The 19,800-nt window shown below is 43.1% G+C and overlaps 1 protein-coding gene across 15 annotated transcripts in view; it reads left to right on the forward strand.

The window, feature by feature from the left end:
- The window catches only part of NRXN3 (neurexin 3), a 454,309-nt gene that overhangs the window by 409,850 nt on the left and 24,659 nt on the right, over nucleotides 1-19,800 (forward strand). For 11 of the 15 annotated variants that reach the window (XR_016308255.1, XR_016308253.1, XM_089661377.1 and 8 more), the window contains one exon: nucleotides 6,622-6,712. Coding sequence is in view for 12 of the 15 variants with exons in the window: in XM_089661377.1 (XP_089517503.1) it covers nucleotides 6,622-6,712 (91 nt within the window). In the remaining 3 variants the exon portion in view is untranslated. The remainder of the gene's footprint in view (nucleotides 1-6,621; nucleotides 6,713-19,800) is intronic. The other 4 variants (XR_016308254.1, XM_089661379.1, XM_089661380.1 and 1 more) reach the window with 1 other exon arrangement.

Raw genomic sequence — 19,800 nt, forward strand, 5'->3', positions numbered from 1 at the left:
TCTCAACACCTACTGCTCTCTCTGCTTCTGCTCTCTCTATTCCTCTCAAAATGTCTGAAATAGTAAATTTTTTACTGTTTTTCAGTGCATTATGGGTATTTGGGAAGGTCTCCTGAGGTTTTCTTTTAAAAACGCTTCTAAACAAACATGGTGTGCAAACACGGTTAACTAACATTTTTTAACCTACATTTTCCAGCAGTCAGTTTCCATCGATCAGAAGAGTTTTCCAAACACCCCGTGTACATGAGCTCTAAAACTTTAGTCAAATTGTTGATGAGCTCCCCAAAACTGGAACACAATATTCCAAGAGCAAAGATATCAACAAGAAAATATAATGATTGATTGGACGTAGTCCAAAAAAGGTGTAAAGGTTGTCACATAGCAGGGAAGGCTCATGGAGTTTTATGGGTTCACTCAGGTGTATTTAATATGACATTAAAGAGGGGACATTACTGAAACCATAAAATACATGTAAGTTTTAAATACCAATGTGTTTCCAAATGAAGCAGAACTCGGGAGACCTTGCGATAAAGTAATTAGAAATAATATTTGGTAGAAGATGGCAGGCGTCTGGATGCCTGCAGATATAGGAAATCGGCAGTAAGACATGCCTGAGATAAATGGTTATCCATCAAGATCAGGATGGTTGAAATACTGAAGGGCCATTTTACTTAAAACCAGCGTGTTCATATCTGGCAGATACTGAAGAGTTAAAGTAAGCGGGTGGCCATTACTAACCTTTCCTTTGCGCACCTAACCACATGGGCAGACCAGATGGGTTACTTAGCTTTAGTATTTTCATTACTTGGCTTTTGTCTTTACTTTACCTTAAGAACAGAGACAAGAGGAAAAAACTGGTTCCCCTAGCTGGGTCAGGGAGGGAAATTATGACTGCAGGGAGTACCAGATGCCCATTTCTGCATACTGTATGTACAGAACGGTAATTCATCCTCAGGGATACTCCTGAGAGGCACGAGGGACTAAACCTCGAATCACGATTTTGATAAGGTTCCATATTTACTAAAACTTCCTGGTTTACTTCCAGTAAGTGACTGCTTACAAATCTTCCTTGGGAACAGGTGATAGAAATAAAAAAAAAAAATCGGACACACGGCAGGTGGTGATTGGTAAATATTTGTAGACATAAACGGGTATGCAAGATTGCTTTGTTGTGGAGGAATAGAATCTGGTTTGGGCATTACAGCGGCATATGGCAGGTCTGCACCAAAAAAATTCAACAGCAAATATGAATGTTGTGTCCTCACGGAGGAAGATATAAAATTTGTTCCAGTAAGTACATAGCAGTGGAGTGTTGGCGCAGTGATTATAACACCCTCAGGTCACCGTGGAGTTTGTGTGGTGTGGATGTTCAGGGTTAACCGGGATTCTTGTTTATTTACAGCAATGACAGACCTATGGGACGTCTCTACTCTCATGATAAGTATATTATCCAACTCTATTGCAGGCTATACATCATACGTGTCATTTAGATTGTGTGTAATAACTGCCAGAGCAGAATGAAGGGCTGGGGGCCTGGAGGTCACCTCGTTTCCTGAAGCAGCTTTTCTCTCACTACCAGCAAATACTCACGTCATGCATTGGATTCTCATTGAGTTCACAATTGTTGTTGTTTACTGCTCTATCCAAGTATCTGACATTTCTCAATTACCAAGTGTGGTTGGTACCCCAGAGTACAGGTGTCATCCACGAGTATAGCAGGTTATCTAGAGGGCAGTTGGTTATTCTTGAATGTACTTGTTTATTGCAGAGTTTACTGTGTTACAGAGTCTTCTGTCTTATCATAGATGATTATCCTAGAGGATGGTAGTGTATCATGGTGATTGGGGTTATCAGAGTTCAGCTGATCATTCTAGAGCAGGGGTGGGCAAACTTTTTGACTTGAGGGCCGCAATGGGTTCATATATTGGACCCGGGGGCCGGACCAAGAGTAGATGAATGATGTGTATGTGTCATCCATAGTAAGTATAGTAATATTCCCCCATAGTAAGCATAGTAAGTAATCCCCCATATAGTAATTCATCCCCCATATAGTAATTCATCCCCCATATAGTAATTCATCCCCCCCATAGTAATTCATTCCCCATATAGTAATTCATTCCCCATAGTAATTCATTCCCCATATTAATTCATCCCCCATATAGTAATTCATCCCCCATATAGTAATTCATCCCCCATATAGTAATTCATCCCCCATAGTAATTCATCCCCCATATAGTAATTCATTCCCCATATAGTAATTCATCCCACATATAGTAATTCATTCCCCATATTAAGTCCCCAAGTCCCCCCTGTGTCAATTCACTTACCTTTGCTCCGCGCGTTCCTCTCGCCGTGTTCCCGCGCCATTCCGGTGTAGCATGAAAATCTGTCTCCTATGAGGATCTGTCCCCCTCGACGTATCTGCGCATGTGCCAGTTTCAGGCATTAGCAGCCGATCGGCGATCTCCGGCACATGCGCAGATACGTCGAGGGGGACAGATCCTCATAGGAGACAGATTTTCATGCTACACCGGTCTTCAGGGCGGACTGTGAGAGGAGCCTAGCTCCGCAGGCCGGATTAAAAGGTCCGCCGGGCCGTATACGGCCCATGGGCCGTAGTTTGCCCATTGCTGTTCTAGAGGGTGGAGGGTTATTGTAGAGTGCAGTTGATAATCGAAGAATGGCAGTTTTGTCAGATTGTGATTGCATGTTCTAGAGCAGGGTTTCTCAACCAGGGTTCCGTGGAACCCTAGGGATCCTCCAGAGGTTGCCAGGGGTTCCTTGAGCAATGAGCAATTTTTGCCTTTCAGATAAATTCTCACTGACACCATTGATCTTTTTAGTAATCTGTAAGGGGGTAATTCTTTCCAATGGGGTAATTCTTTCCAATGACCACAAGTGTAAGGAGCATTCTTACCTCTGACCATCACACTAATGTATCATGAATTGTAGATAAAGACATTTTTAGCAGGGGTTTCCTGAGACCGAAAAGTTACGTCAAGGGTTTCTCTGCGTTGAAAAGGTTGAGAAAAGCTGTTCTAGAGGGTGAGGAGTTATTGTACTATGTAGTTGATTAGGGCAGACTGGAGGGCGTGGCTGGTTGTGTCAGGGAGTGATGACTATTGTAGAGTGCGGTTGGGTTTTGTGGGGTGACAGGTTATCACAGAGTGCAACTTGCTGTTCCAGTGGGTGACAGGTTTTTGTGGAATGCTGTGGGTTGTTCTAGAGGTGGCGGGTTATTTTAGCATATATTGGGCTGTTCTAGAAAGTTTCAGGTTATTATAGCATGCGGTTCTTTGTTCCAGAGAGAGACGGAGTATTGCAGAGTGCAGAGGTTTATCGCAGGGGGGTGAGTTATCACAGGGTGCAGTTGGTTGCTTCATTGGGTAACAGATTATCGTAAAGTATGGTTGTCTGTTCTAGAACATGGCAGGGTATCCTAGAGCACAGTTGCTTGTTGTACAAGATGATGTGTTATTTTAGAGTGTGGTTGGTTGGTGTAGAAGGTGGCTGGTTTTGTAGCGTGTGGTGGATTGTTGTAGGTGGCTGAATTTATAGCAAGTGGTTGATTGTTGTTGAACGCTCGTGGTATTGTAGCGTGTGGTTGGTAGTTGTAGAAGGCGGCTGGCTTTGTAGCATGTGGTTGACTGTTGTAGAAGGTGGCTGGTAGTTGTAGAATGTGTTGGATTGTTTGTGCACAGTTATCACGAAGTGTGAATGGCTGTTCCAGAGGGTAGGAGTTATAACAGAGTGCAGTTGATTGTTCTAGAAGGTAAAGAGTTTTTGTAGAATGTGACTGTTTATCACAGGGTGTCAGTTTTTTTTCAGTGTGGTTGGTTCTAGACCACGGGTGTCAAACCGGCAGCCCTCCAGCTGTTGCCAAACTACAAGTCCCATGAGGCATTGCAAGATTGACAGTTACAAGCATGACTCCCAAAGGCAGAGGCATGATGGGACTTGAAGTTTCACAACAGCTGGATGGCCACCAGTTTGACACCCCTGTTCTAGACAGTTGTTGGTTCTTCACAGATTGCAGTTAGTTGTTCCAAGGTGTGACAAGTTATTGTAGAGTGGGGCTGGTTAATTTTGCGTCTGCTTGGTTATTGCAGGGTACACTTGGTTCATATTTTGCAGAGGCTGACTGATTAGTGCTCTGCACGGCTATTCTTGCAGTGGGGGACTGATTAACACAGCTTGTAGTTTGCTATGTGCTCCGATAAACAGCGGCCAGGGTATCGCTGTGATATTCTTCTAGGGAATTAACAGTGAATGCAGACTAATAACGCCGAGGCCGGAGGAGCAGTTTAATGCGATAATGTGAATAGTAAAAGAGATGTTTTTCTTCTTATAGTACAAGAAGCCACTAAAGTGGTAATTGCAGCGGGCCTCATTAATGCACATTTATATAGAGCGATTACCTTCAGGGTAAATGCTTGTCCTACAAGAATATACTTCAGCCTTAGAGGAGGCAGATCAGAACAGAGCACTTTTCTATACCACCAGCCAAATTGGCAGTCACCATGAATCACTGGCTGCCTGATAGTAAGAAACTGAATAAGTTGAGCAGGAAGTGGGGGAAACGGGTGAAATAGACGGGGGGGGGGGGGGGGGGTGCAGGAATAATCAGGAGGGTTTAAATAGGTAAGCAATTCCGCATGCCAGGCTAGTCTTTGAAGGAAATAGTAAGAAACATTGCAGGGCACAGATCAGATCTTTAACCTTTCAATAGCAACAAATTATAAGTAAACCCAGTCAATAAATTATCATACAAGCTTTCCACATGTTAATTTTATGCATTTTAAAATTTTGCAGCTTTCATTAAAACAATTTTAGGTGTTCCTGCCATGAAGGCCCACGCTCAGGCACTTTGTTTTAGGGTGACCACATTCTGTCCCTATCTCCCAGTTGTTCACCTACGTTGTCACCTGGGCTTCAGATGGAAACTACAAGGGGTCCTTGCAACACACACTAACAGGCATAAGACCTTGCTGTCACCTTCAGGAAACCCACCCTAAGAGGTGCCACACCGCCATCACTGGCGTGCATGTAGACAGCAAGTGGCTGCAGTAGATCGGTGGTATTTAAACCAAAAATTCTGATATATTGTAGTTTACCAATCCTTACAGGTAGAGGCTGCATTAGTATTTTTTTCTCTTTTAACTGGTGACTTGACTAGTAATACACTTCTGGTCATAGAGTGTCTCCATTTTAGATGGAGGACCAGAAGAGCCACCCTCGGAGAGCAGCATTGTCAGCCTGTGGGCAGAATAGTGTTAGATGCACTTTTTATGCAGTTACAGTAAAAGTTTTCTTCTTTCCTGTAGAATAATTTTTTTATGTAAATGAATAAATGCTGATCATTGTAAACACCCCTGTCAGTGTCAAAGGAGAAGTATGGCCAAGGCTATTTTGGCCATATTTCTCCTCTCTTAAGGGTCATAGGTGTGCACTTAGTTCTGCACTCCTGTTACCCAGATTCAGCCAACAGCGCGCTGAAGTCTACTATCACCTGACGTCACAGAGCCATCCAGGCTCTGCAAGGATCCCTATAATAATGTCAGGATGAGCTCAGATGCCTGACTGGCAACTGGCTCAGCCTCAGCTGGGAGCCTGAGCCAGCCGCAACCCCCCACCCCCCCTTCACAGCCTGGCGCTCCAGTGAGCTCTGGAGGGGCAGAGTAGAGAGCCAGCAACTAACAGTCACTGGCTCTCTGCTCACCAAAGCCCAATCAAGCGATCAACAGTCTTTTATCACTCAGTTCTCTCTTAGAGGCAGCAGGGGACAGATGCAGCATCCGAGTGATGCAGAATCCATCTAGGCGAGCATAGATTAAAATGTTTTGTCTCAACCTTCTAACTGCCACTTTTGCTGGACAGCTTGGTCTGTTAAAGGAAGTAAAAAAAAAAAAAGACTTACTGGCAGTGGTGGGCTCAATAGGTGAAAAAAAGCCTGAAAAGAATAAAGCAGCCACCATATTGAAGTTGAAATAAAAGAACTTTTTGGTTTCAATACAGCTTGAACAGTCCATGGAGTCCAATGTCGTCTTCCCCGCAGTCGATTGTGGGGTTTCATTCATCACAACTGCACCAACATCTTGAATGTGTGAGTCAGCTGAAACTTCTTGATGTTTTCAAGCTGACTCCTCACCACATATGCCCAAGGCATGGCAGTGCGTTTAGACTGGTCCTGCAGCCTTCTGGGATGTATATCAGGAGGCTGCAGGGGATGGGCAAAGTGCACCAGGTGGGAATTGAGGAAATGGGAGTAGGTACTGGTCAATTAAAAAAAAAAAAAAAAGTGTAAGTATGCTAGCAGCTGAATTTAGGTACAATTGAAGGAATGTTTGGTGTCCGGAAAACTGCAACTTTGATGCATGGTTCAAAAGATATTTGTTAAAAATATAATCATGTACATCAAGCCAACACTTTTCAGAGGAATGGACTCCCCCTCCTTCAGGGCTGGTGCTGTGTGCTATTGGATGGGAAAATCTCCAAAAAAGATATATGGATTATGAGGTTTCAGGGAACAGAATGGTGCTGGCCAGGGATGCAGAGGCAGCAAAACTAAGTGTTCTCCAGTTGGAGTTTACATCTACTTTAACCTTTGTCTTGTCCCCACAGCCAACAGACGATATCGTGTCATCGGCAGAATGTTCTATCGGGAGTGATGATGAAGATGCTGCAGAATGTGATACTGGCCCAGGTACGTCAGGTCAGTGTACTTTCTGCTTGAACATATCTATTATAATAATAAAGTTTTGTTTTTTCCTAAGGTGCATGCAGTTGCCTTTATATTATATAGAAGTCTTTGATATGAGTAGGGAATATCTAGAAAGGTGTGCTCCGCTCGCATGTCCCGTGGAGCGGAGCAGTATCAATCACCTATGTGGGATAGCAGGACGCGGTGCACTCCTCTCCGGGGGATTGTGGGAACAGTTAGATGTACATTTTTGGAGCTGCTGTGAACACATTTTATTCTCTGCTTTCCTCACTGAAATTCGTCTCTGTTCTGGGGGCTTTGGCCGTACAGATCTGTGTATGTGCAACATATATATGTGTCGTAATGTCTGTATGAACGGGCCACAGACATTAACACGCCATAAATGCTGGAACATGTGTGCGAGGAGAGGGTCCGAACACTTTTTTTTTCTTCTTCTAAAAAAAAAAAAAAAAAATCAGTGCGATGTTTAGCTGGACAGTCTGCGATAGCGTTGTGTAGGGAGCTCAGTACTGCTGTTCCTGTACTGACCGACAAGTGTTGGTGGCCACTCTGAGACGTGAACCCCAGGAAATGCGGACAAATATAGTGAGCATCCATTCAGGGCAGGAAAGACAAATCAGTACAACATAATCACATCTGATACACCACACAAGACAAAATCTCTTGAGGGTCAACATTTAAAAGGTAAATGCCACCAGAAGGCCACCAGACTCATTTTACAGATTCCATTGGTAAACTTTCTAATTGCAGGGAAAGCTCACCATTACATGAGGGGTGGAGACACAAATGGCCGTGGGGAAAGCTCACCATTGCAGAAAAGGTGGAGACACAGACAACTGCTGGGAAATTCACCATTGTGGGAGGGGTGGAGACACACACTATGGCAGGGGAATTTCACCATTTCAGAAGGGGTGGAGACACAAACTACTGCAGGGAAACTTCACCAATGCAGGAGGGGAAATCTCACCCTTGTGAGAGGGGGCTGAGACACAAACTATCATGTGATCTCACTGTTACAGGAGGGGTGAGGACACAAACTGCCACGGGGAGGTTTTACCATCGTGAGAGAGGAGGAGGAGGGAAACTGCCATGGGGGAAATGTCACCATTGCAGGAGGGGGGAGGAGACAATTGCAGGGACATTTCACCATTGCAGGAGAGACAGAGACCAAACTACCATCAGGAAACTGAACCATGAAGGGGGGGGGGGGGTGAAGATACAAACTGCCCTGGGAAAATATCACCATTAGGAGGGGGGGGGGGGAGGGGGAGGGAGACCAAACTACAATGGAGAAACTTTACTATGGCGGGAGGGATGGAGACACAGAAAAATTTCTCCAGTGCAGAAGAGGTGGAGTTGCAGACAATTGCAGGGAAAGTTCACCATTGTGGGAGGGGCAGAGACACAAACTGCGTTGGGGAAATTTTACCATTGTGAGAAGGGAAGAGACAAACTGCCATGGGGAAATGTCACCATTGCGTGAGGGGAAGAGATACAGACATTTGCAGGGAAATTTCACCATTGCAGAAGGGGCAGAGACCAAACTACCATAGGGAAACTTCATCATTGAGGGAGGGGTGGAGACACAAACTGCCATGGGGAAATTTTACCATTGTGAGAAGGGAGGAGACAAACTGCCATGGGGAAATGTCATCATTGTGGGAGGGGAAGAGATACAGACATTTGCAGGGAAATTTCACCATTGCAGAAGGGGCAGAGACCAAGCTTCATCATTGGGGGAGGGGCGGGGACACAAACTGCCCTGGGACAATTTCATGATTGCAGGAGAGGTGGAGATGCAGACAATTGCAGGGAGACTTCACCACTGTGGGAGGGGCAGAGACACAAACGGCTGTGGGGAAACTACACCATTGCAGGAGGGGGCGGAGATCCAGATTGCCACATTCTAAACTCACCATGGCGGGAGGGGCAGAGAAAAACGACCACAGGGAAATCTCACCATTGTGGGAGAGGTGGAGACACAAAATATTATGGGGAAATCTCACCATTGCAGGGGAAACTGCTAAAAAGTAACCTGGGAAAATCTCACCATTGCAGGAAGGGTGGAAGAATCTGAAAGAGATATGATCAGATAGGACAGAGTTACAAGAATATGTAGCTGTCACAGTGACATTTGTAGGAATTTATTGTTCAGGCTGGGATATTCGAAGGGAATGTTATTTGCAGAATTGCAATGAACAGAGCTCTATACTTCTAGGGCCTTTTCAGTTTCTACACATAAGAGGAATTGTTATAGGAAATTGCCCTCAACAATAAAAGAGAGTCGGGACAGAGCGGCCTCCAGCAGTTGGCGGTCCAGGCACAGTCTGCGGGGGATCGGGGACTAGCAGGCGTACAGAGCATGCTGCAAATGGGCAGGTTGAGCCAGTGCTAACCTCTCTCTGTCTGTCCACCCCTGCCAATACCACCAAAAGCCTAAAGTAATTGTACCTGTACATAGGTAAATATTTACCTGTATGGATTAAATATATACAAGCTCTGTATATATTTACACAACATTTTCATGTTGATCCACTTCACATTGTACCGCATGACTTTTTTGGTGATCAATTTTTTTTTTAATCATTACAGTTTTTATTTTTATCCATGTCTGTGGATGTTGCAAACTGTTCCCATCTCAAAGTTTTGTTTTCCTTACAATCCATCGCTCGATTTTCATTTTGATTGCTTTACCAAGTCAGTCGTAATCAAAAACAATATATTGAGTCTTTTTCTGAACACAGGCAACAAAATTTTGTCTTGCCATCACACTAATTGCAGCTACGAAAGGACGCTGAACAGGCTCTAGAGATCCCTTATGAAGATAGACATGTATATAGTGCCCCGATCCCCACTAATCCCGCCTCTGTCTGCTGCTTTTCTCTCACTCCACCTATACCCAATTGAGGGTTTTAGGGCCCCCAAGTGGCTGGAGTCTGTCACCCCTGTCTGATCCCTTTTATCTGAAGATGGCACAGGCAGAAAACTTATATTAAAGATCAGTCATGACGCACATATATTTAGGCACATAATAACATTTACTTGCTGTAATGTTAAAAGGGTATTGAAATGTTTTATACTTGTTTGTCCATCAAAAATGCATGTAAATCTGCTTTGTGTGAATGTGGCAAAATCAAATGTTCTCAGGCTATAGTCCCTGCAGCTCGAATGTTATTCTATTTTAAAAAAGTGTGAATGGAGAAAATACGGCATTATGGCCCCTAGATTGAATACCATTTCCATAATGCCATGGATGGAAAGAAGTATGGGCAGCTCCATCCAATGGCCACAATGTGTTATTTTTCCCATTCACAGTTTTTTCAATGAGTAACATTCAATCTGTAGGGAATCTAGCCTGAGAACATTAGATTTCGCCCCTTTTGCACAGATTGAATTCACATATGGTTTTGATGGACGAACAGCTATGGATTTTTTCTTTTTTATAACTATACCCCAAAGTGTATTTTCCATTAAAACTTTGTCACCGGCACACTGAGTGAGGGGAATTCTCTTCAATGTAGCCCCAAATAGCATAAAAAACCCAGCCAGGCCCCCAAAACAATTGTTCCTGTATATTTGTCCATTAAGGTACGCTGTCATAATAATGTAGCACATTCATTTGTAAAGGATAAGTTCACCTTTAGGAGCATGTTACACCCATATTTAGGGTGTAACATGCTCCTATGTGCCTACCTCCTGCCACTAGCGCTCCCTGCTCTGTGACAGCAGGCCAGAGATCCTCTCCCCACACCCATTGTCACTTGGCTGTGTCCTTCACAGTTTTCTGTGAATGAGTAGACTACCAGTACTGTCAGCCATTGAGGCAGATGGCCTGCAATTCTGAATGAACTGTGAGGGCTCTGATGAGCGCTCTTGTAGTTCCTTGATCATCCTGCTCTCAGGATAGCCGTCTGCCCGTATCTCCAGTACAGGCAGGCAGTTATTTGAGTCTGCAGGAGCCTTGCATTGCACCCATGGATGCAATGCTCTGCAGGCTGCTTAGAAAAAAACAAAAAAAATAAATAAATGCTCATTTTTTCCCCTGCAAAAAATGTGCATTTATTATTATTTTTTCAACAGGTGAACTTAACTCAATGCAGGATGCCACAACTCATACTATGTCCATTGTGGTGCGCTGTATTGCATATGCATAGGTAGCTACTCTACATACGTGTTTTGAGTATCATCTTAAAATAAATACCACAATACATATGTGTGAAGCCTAAATAATTAGGCAAAAACCCATAACAAACCGAGACCAAAAGCCGATACCGAGATGCATGTAGAAGGCACTACAGTCATCTTCCAGAGTGCTGAAGCAGCTCACCGACCAAGACGGGCCCCTTTGCAAATGTTTTTCTTCAAAATTGGAACTCCAAATTCTTTCCCTTACAACTCAGTACAAATGGAAAAAGCCCATAGGCTTCTATTGTTGCAGATTGGTAAATAGATATTTACTTAGACATCAGTTGTTGATGTCTAAATAAATATCCCTTTATCAAAAAAAAACAAACAAATAATACTTCTGAATAGTATATGGTTCCTTCAGATGCATTATAAATCCACAGACAAGACTGCTGCAACAGTAGAAACCTTTGGTCTTAATCCATCTGTATCAAGCTCATCTAGCCATCCCAGTGTCCTCCAGGTGGACCTAGGACTGGGTTTCCTCAAGCATTGAGAATGACCATCCCATCACCTGTGTGAAGACATATGTTTTCCACAAGCACTTCTCTGTGGTCACTGAAAGACCATCAGATGGAAGGAGAACAAGTCCATTCTTTTCTACGAGAACCACAAATCAAGATATAGAATTTCCCCTTACAAGCTACTCTGTTGGTTAGGGAGGGGCTGTACGTTGCATCGATGGATAGACCTCAGATCACGCCAAGTGCCTTCACAACGAAGGATGGATACACAGACTGCCCTTATCTTGTGGGGTCAGATTTTAGTGTGTAAGACTCCTTTCACAGGGCCATTCAGATCATGTCCACTTGTCAGTTTTTCAGGCAGACCTGATGGGAAGGTTCAATCACTCTATGGACAGGTGGGTGTAAATTGACTTGACGGTTACACCCTCCTACCTCTGGGTCCAATCAGGTCTGCTAAAAAAAAAAAAAAAAACACGAGGGAAGGGCATCTGCCCTTTTCTGTTTAGGCAGAGCAGATCAGAGGGTAGACGGGTGTAAACAGACAGTGAAGTCGGTTTACTTCCAGCTGCCCATACAGCAGAGCCCCTGCTGATTGAAACGGAATCTTCCCCTTGTGAAAGGGGCCTTAGGCGCAAGTTTTCCCCGTTACGTAGTACACCCCAACTAATATGGTTGTTGTTTTTGATTACTCACCATCATTACCATGATGGAAAACCTCATCATGCACATAGAAAATGGTAGCAACATTAAAAGAAAAAGGTTATACGTGCACATTGCAAAATGTACAATTTTGATCAAGTAAAACAAAAGTCACCTTAGCCAATCTGATTCAATGTCCTAATTATAACCAATGTGAAGAAGCTACCACACACATTACAGTCAACCAGTGATTAAAGATGGACCAAAATGGAAGCAACATCCATTTGCTGAACCCACCATTTAAGGTGCCACACACAGTTCCAACAGTAGGGTGATTTCACTGGCCTGCAGGTGAGGTGATAACAGATTACATTTGGCTCATAGTAATTAGTGACATTCAACTGGGCCTGTTCTGTCATTGGCATGACAGAACAAAGTCTGGTTGAATATGATTAACTACTACTAGATGTACGGTGACCTAGATATACGATTACTACCATAAAGCCCATTATACTTACTCCTCCATTCACCAGCAGAGGAGACAAATACAGCTTGCATACTCTTACAAATTTTGTAGAAGTCCAATATTGTAAGGTAGGCTCCACAATAGACAGTACATATTGTAAATCACTATCTCCCTCCATTACGCCCTGAACTCTAGAATATAGTTGCCAGTTAAAATGCTTCAGATAGTTGTATAGTGACCCTGAAATTCAGAGCCTTTTCCACTGTACGTGAATAGCAGTGCCATCTGGTAATATACATGCCATACAAAACCTTTTATCTCAGCATCCTGCTGCACAATGTCAGATGTAAGAAAGGTAAAATTATGCTCAAAGTGAACTCTTATCTTGGAATACTAGAATTCACATTTCACAGCACACGAACCCCCCTGATGTTGTCATTCAGAATAGACCCGAGGACTTCCAGGCAGTGGCTGTCTGCGGCACAGTTTGGATCTCTGTGGCTTGGTGGGAGATATGCAGAGTAATCATTGCAGGCGATGCCTCTGATTCAGGCATTACTTGCAGAGATCAAATGAGAAATTGGCTGTGAAGTTCTTTCCTATGGGATAGTACTGATTACTGTTAACAGACAAGCCTGATATCAAGGAGAGAATTTTTTTTTAGCTTGTCAAACATCTCAGTACAAGCAGTCACCTTGTTCCTTCTTCCTTGAAGGAAGGAGTTCACAATACCTTCACTGCTTTCACTTATTGACCAAGAAGGAAGAGAGATCACAGAAGGGACTTCTCTTTCAGGCTAATATGTCCACCTTTGAACTAAAGCTGGCCTCTGGATGGGTCAACCAAAAACAATGCATAGAGAAACAGCTGCCCAGCTGTGACCAAAGCTGGCCCCTTGATTGGTCAACCAAAAAACATTCTTCATCCATCCAACCTGGCACAACTTTTTAGATATGAGGTAGTGCTGTGTAAACTATAGTGCTACAAACTCATAAAAGTGGTTGTGCTGAACAGTAGCGTTTTAATCGTCCAATCCACCAGTGCTATAGAAATCAAAAAGTCCACAAAAGTTTATCCATGTGAAAAGACGCATGTAGTCAACTCCAAATCACCACGTGATAAATGCAGCCACTTCCTTGCACTCTCTTGCATTCACCGACTCTTGTTGCTTATCTAATGAATGATAAGCAGTAGCGCTTGTAATGAAAAACACAGCCTCCAACCCACACATCCACTCTCCCCTTTGCAGGCTTCCAAAAAAGTTCCCAGCAAAGAAAAAGACGTAGGCTGGCCATAGATGAAGCCAATTTCTTTCCTACATCCTGAATTCCCCCATCAACACAATGTTGACAGGGGGATCCCTCCTTCAGAGCCATTCTGTTCCCAGCAAAGAAAAAGGAAGACTTAGGCTGGCCATAGATGAAGCCAATTTCTTTCCTACATCCTAAATTCCCCCATCAACAGAGACAATGTTGACAGGGGAATCCCTCCTTCAGAGCCATTCTGTTCCCAGCAAAGAAAAAAGAAGACTTAGGCTGGCCATAGATGAAGCCAATTTCTTTCCTACATCCTGAATTCCCCCCATCAACACAGACAATGTTGACAGGGGAATCTGTCCTGCAGAGCCATTCTGTTCTCTGGGCAGGGGGGAAGCTGTCCCTGCTGGGAGAACACAGTGATTATTGCTAGCAGCTATAACAGCCGCTAGCAATAATCACATGTAAAATCCAGCAGGCTGGTTGTACAAAAGTTGATCGATCATACTATACCTGCTGAACCGGCTGATATTCGAACTGTCTACAGCTGGCCTAATAGTGTAACCCCAATATACACCCAAATTTCATCTCAGTTAAGATGCCATTTACGAGCATGAAGCTAAAATCATCCCATCAAATCAAACACAGAGGTGCCCGTAAACTCATCATTGTGCCCCTTACACAGCATCTCACCCGATCCCCTCACTCGCTATAGTGATACGTTACTTCCAGTTGTAGTGTAGTCCAACCCTAACAAGTTTCATCTACAGACTTTTTGAAAGGGTTCAACCAAAAAACATTGCCTTGAGAGACAGCTGCCCATCTGTGAACAACCATTCTTTTGGGCTCAAAAAGGCTCAAGTATAAGTGTGATCAGTTGAGAACAAGGCCTCGTCCAACATCAGGAAAAGAGAGACTTAATCCCATAAAGCAGACGGCCCAGTACTTAGCTTTCTCTGGAGCAACAGCTTAGGTATGTTGACCTTCTGGGTCCATTGAGGAATGCCAGACTCCAGCCCGCTCTGCCCACCTCAAAGTAAAGAATGCAGATGGCATTACAGAGAATTTTATTGCCGCCCGTGTGTCCATTATCTGACCAGTGATCATCCCAGTTTGGAGCATGCTGTTCATGTGTCAGTTGTGAGCTGGACCCTTCTTATGTCGGTGGGGCCTGCAGCATGAGGTAAGACCCAGTGCTACAGGCTCACTGCAGGTTATCAGCATTGCATGCTGTGTCATGTGCTGCATGGTGTCTCTCTGTCTCTGTGTTCTTGTGTCCGGTCGTCTCAGTAAACTGCCTACGCTGAGCAGAAAAGCTTTTTAGAAAGTGTGCCTTGTATTTTCCCTTCCTTGTTCAGAAGTTCCATCCATTCACTTTCCTCTCCATCCCTCACCCCAGTCCCAGCAGAGATTCCACAAAGCGGCTCTTTACTGCCATAATACGCCATTGGGTCTGATGTATGGAATTGGAGACAAAACTAGCCATGTTACCCCATCAACCAGTCAGATTCAAGCACTCCTATTTCTAGAGATTGTTAGACTGAAAAGAAGACTCTTATTGATTGCTTTAAGTTCCAAACCCTTTTCCTTGTCCCCATTTTTATACAGCAGCCCCAGTGTCTACACATGTGTAAGCTGTCACTTTACCCAGTGCGAGAGCAATTGTCTTGGTTGTATTTCTGGACTGAATGTCACCTACTGGGCTTCCTGGCATCTACATGGGCAGCAGCGATGAATCAGACACTAGTGCTTCTCTGAAGAGAGAGTGGATATTGATTTCAAGATTTGATCACCCATTCTCTTTACTCCAGATCTTTCCACATATGGATGTTGTGTGGTGAGATGGAATTGCAGGTTTTGTTATGAATGGCTTTTTATAGAGAAGATGAAAGTCGAGGAATTCTGTTTATAAAGTGTCTTTTGAGCGTTTTGTATACGGATGTATGGGCAGGAACATTGAGGTGTGTGTGTGTGTCTCCTTTTCAGTAATCCCACGTAATATCCCCAGAAGCAGTGTGTAGAACTCCCTGCATCAGACGGAGATCAGTGCTTTGCTCTGGCCACATCTGGAGGCTCTGTTTAGATACCTCTGGCTGAAGCAATGATCAATAAACATCTACACCAACCTACTCAAACTGGGTTTACTTAAAGGGATATTATAGGCTTTAAAAATGTATTTAGCTATACAGTATGTTCAAACCTTGCTATCCCAACACAGACCTATTCATATTTAATAAGCCTTGTTTCTACATATCATATGTAACGGCAGCCATTGTTTATTTCATATGTAGGATCAAGTCCCTGCTTGATACGCGATGAGGTTGATTTTAAAGGCAAATAGACTGTGCACTTTGCAAGTGCAGTTGCTCCTGAGCTTAGTAATGAAGGTGAAGCTTAAAGTGGTTCTATAGGCTGAAGGTTTTTTACCTTCATGCATTCTGTATGTATGAAGGTTAAAAAAAAAAAAAAAACATTCAGTGTGCAGCTGCCCCCTCAGCCCCCTTTATACTTACCTGATCCTGAACTTGACAGCCATTGGCTCCCACTGCTGTCAATAACAGCCGGTGAGGAGGAAGTGGGGACACTTTGCTGCGATGGGACTAGCAACACAAAGAGCACTGGCACTGAGTGACCATGAAAGCATCAATAAGGACTGTAAGGGCCCGTTCACACTAGGAATCACACAGGAACATACTGCAAATTGCAAGGGCAGTACATTTTGAAGGCAGTGTGGGGAAACCTGCATGGAATGTGCATTCTAGTGTGAATGGACCATAAAAAAACATCAAATCACTCTTAACTGCAGAATTTCAGAACAATCAAATGCATGGGGCACAATAAAGCCCCAACGCCATCCCAGATGTTTGAGAACTAAACCTTTATTTTCAGTGTTAGAAATTGGGAGATATTATCCACATAGCACAGCATTTCTTGTCTCATAGAACCCCTACTCATAGTCACTTTTAGAAGAATGCTCCTTACATTTGTGGCCAGTAAGAAGAATCTCCACCTTGCAAATCACTAAAGAGTTCATTGGTGTCCATGGTTAACTGTCTAAGGGGCAGAAAATAGTCAGGGTTCCTCCAGAGGTTGGGGGTTCCTAAAGGTTCTACAGAACTGTGGTTGAGAAATGCTCATATAGGAGGTTCTAAAAAAAGTAAGGACTGGGTTGAAAACATAAATGAAATAAGTCAGCTAGGATGTCTCATATAGTGTTACACCTTGGACAATACTGGTCCATGGTTTTCTCCAGTGTTTACTTGCTCATTCACCCAAGAACAAGCTCAATGATATGAACTCAAGGTCATCTCCATTTTGCTATTCAATTGGTACCTCCAAAAAAGCAACACATCTAAACCACTGGTCAGTGTGTGTCCTAAATTGGTATGAACCTCTAGAGTGGCTAACTTCATGGCATCCTTTTCAGCCAAAAGCTGGAGCTTCTCATACAAACATTTAATTCTAGGCACCTCTCCCAGCCGTGGTGGCCAAAAGTTGGCTCTATCCTCAAGTAAGGTGTGCAGTAAAAAAAAAGCACAACATGTAAAGTCCAGTTTAATTTTAGTTAAACTCTTGTATCATAAAACCAGCACTTTTCAGAGGTTCAAAAAACCTCCCTTCATCAGTGCTACAAATACCACAAACGATTGTAATTGGTATTTAGCATTGACTGAGAGCAAATACACAGGTATTTATAATGTATTCTAAATCTAAGCAACACAAACATATACCGAGGATATTAGTAAATCAAGTGCAAACATTTTCTCTCTGTACTTGACTTCCTAATTTTTGTATTGTATATCCCTATAATTGATGTTTATTTTTATCCTACATCACTTACATGCCAGTCAATACTGTATGCTGAACACAAGTTTCTGTGTTCTTTGCTGCCCTTTTTTAAGATACAAGTGTCTAAATAAAACTAAATCTGGACTTTATACATTCTGCTTTTGGCGCTTTTTCTCTCTGCACACCCAGCCTAAAGACATCCTTGTCTAGCCATAACCAGTTCCATATCTGTGGCCCACAACACGCAGTGAAGTGACCCCTCTGTCAACAGATAGTCACTTTGCCCTCTGCCTACATTCATAAACAAGAGAAAAAGTGACATTTCGTATACAATAAATGTTTGTGTTATTCGGACTGTCAGCATCCAAATAGAGCAACACAGCATCAGAAAATACATTTAAACAGCCTGGAGGCAGAAACATGGAGCTTGGTGGGGTTTACTGAACCATTGCAAATTCCCTATTTGTCATCGTTGTGTCGCCCTGTGTCAGCCGTGTCCTCAGTTAGCTTCTGTGGGCCGGTCAGGTGCTGTGGGAGAAGAAAGCCTGGGCTGACAATACAGCCTGCAGGTGTACACAGCAGTGGGGTTTTGGCATCACAAGGCAGACAGGGATAGTGTCAGACTTTGGCACTGGGTGTCTACAGGGGTGAAATGCTAAAAGGAATCGAACATGACCAATATCTACAGGTCTAGTCAGATTATGGAATATTTAACTGATAAGTGATGAGCTCTTGGATGTGATAAAAATGCACAGCCTGCTGGAAAATTGCTTATTGCCATAATTCCCTTATAGAAAACTGAATATTCATTTTACTCTTGATAATGTAAGCAAAACACTGCTTGGCTCAGGCTCTAGGAATGGATCTGCAAAGGACCAATTTTGTAAGGAAGATATTCTCAGTCGGGGATCTGTGGAACCCTAAGGTACCTCCAAAGGTTGGTAGGGTTTTTTTTGGGCTGTGGCTGATTGACCTTCCTATATTATGGCGCCTGCATAGTTCCAGAGCCAATGCCACATGGCAGTGTCAGCGACATGACACCAGTGATCTTTTTAGCTATCTTTACGTTTGTCATTCTGAACATCACTGTAAAGGAGGGCTTTCTTCCCACTGACCACCAATATAAAAGGACATTTTTCCCCACTTACTCCATACTTGGTTTTAGCAGGGGTTCCCCAACACCTGAAAATAATAAAAAAGGTTGAGAAAAGCTGTTTTTTTTCCAAGGAGAGGAAGCGAGGAGGTATTGGGGGGGGGGGGGGGGGGGGAGACTGGAGATCCCAACTGTTTAGTGCTTGAGAAAGTAAATGATGCAGTAGAAAGTAATGATTAGGTTGCTAAATACCTGGAGGAATCTACAATTGCTTTATACACTGTAATGAAAAAAAAAATGAAAAAAAAAAAAGTCTAGGACCTTGTCATGCTACGTGGTAGAGTTCCAGTCTGTGTGCTAGACCATGCAGTTTAGTAGCCCTTGAACTGAAGATGTAGCAGAGGGATCAACTGAAGGGTGTGAAGGGTGTACAGGCCTATACAAGAATCTAGGTTAATTGGTTTTCCAGGCATATGTAATAAGATAATTTACAATGCCTGGGTGGTGTAAAAAAAATGTTTATATAATCTTTATTATATTTTCGTACAGTAAAAAAGTAAAGATGGATACATGCATGCTACATTTTGTACTCCATCAGTAATCTCAAAGGAAGTGATCGGCATGGAGTAGACCAACATAATATGTCACAGTTCTCAACCAAAAGAGGCCATTGTAAATTTATCACACAAGAAAGGAAGAAATAAAGTACATATAGCAACAATAAAAAAATGAAAGAGAAAAAGTGCAACCAGTAGCTATGGGTTCTGGTACTTGCAACAGGTATTCTCATACAGTACACCTACAGGAAAGTAAAAAAAAAAAAAAAAAAATGTCCATCTGGTTGTACATGCCATCAACTGAACACTGTTATAAGAAAGAAACCTTCACACAGAGTGTCCAGTACCCGAGCCTCTACGTTAACAAAGTAGAAAGAGAAACAAGCCAAGTAGGATGCAGACCCGATTCCTGCATAATACATTTAGCTTTTGTAGTTGTCTTTCCCAGTCAGAATAAGCATTAGAAGAAGAAAAATAGATTAACAATCCTCCATTAACCAGATGTATTACGGCCAGCGTTGGCTGTGAGAGTTGAGGGTGCTTGTGGAGATGCAGCTAAAAAAGTCATGTTAATTACAAACACAGATGTATCTAGAGCCTTGTGTAGACCTCTGATACTTGTAGACA

The sequence above is a fragment of the Staurois parvus genome, unplaced genomic scaffold, assembly GCF_062004578.1.
Source record: "Staurois parvus isolate SC_StPar_1 unplaced genomic scaffold, SC_StPar_1.0 ptg001330l, whole genome shotgun sequence".
NCBI classification, from domain to species: Eukaryota; Metazoa; Chordata; class Amphibia; order Anura; family Ranidae; genus Staurois; species Staurois parvus.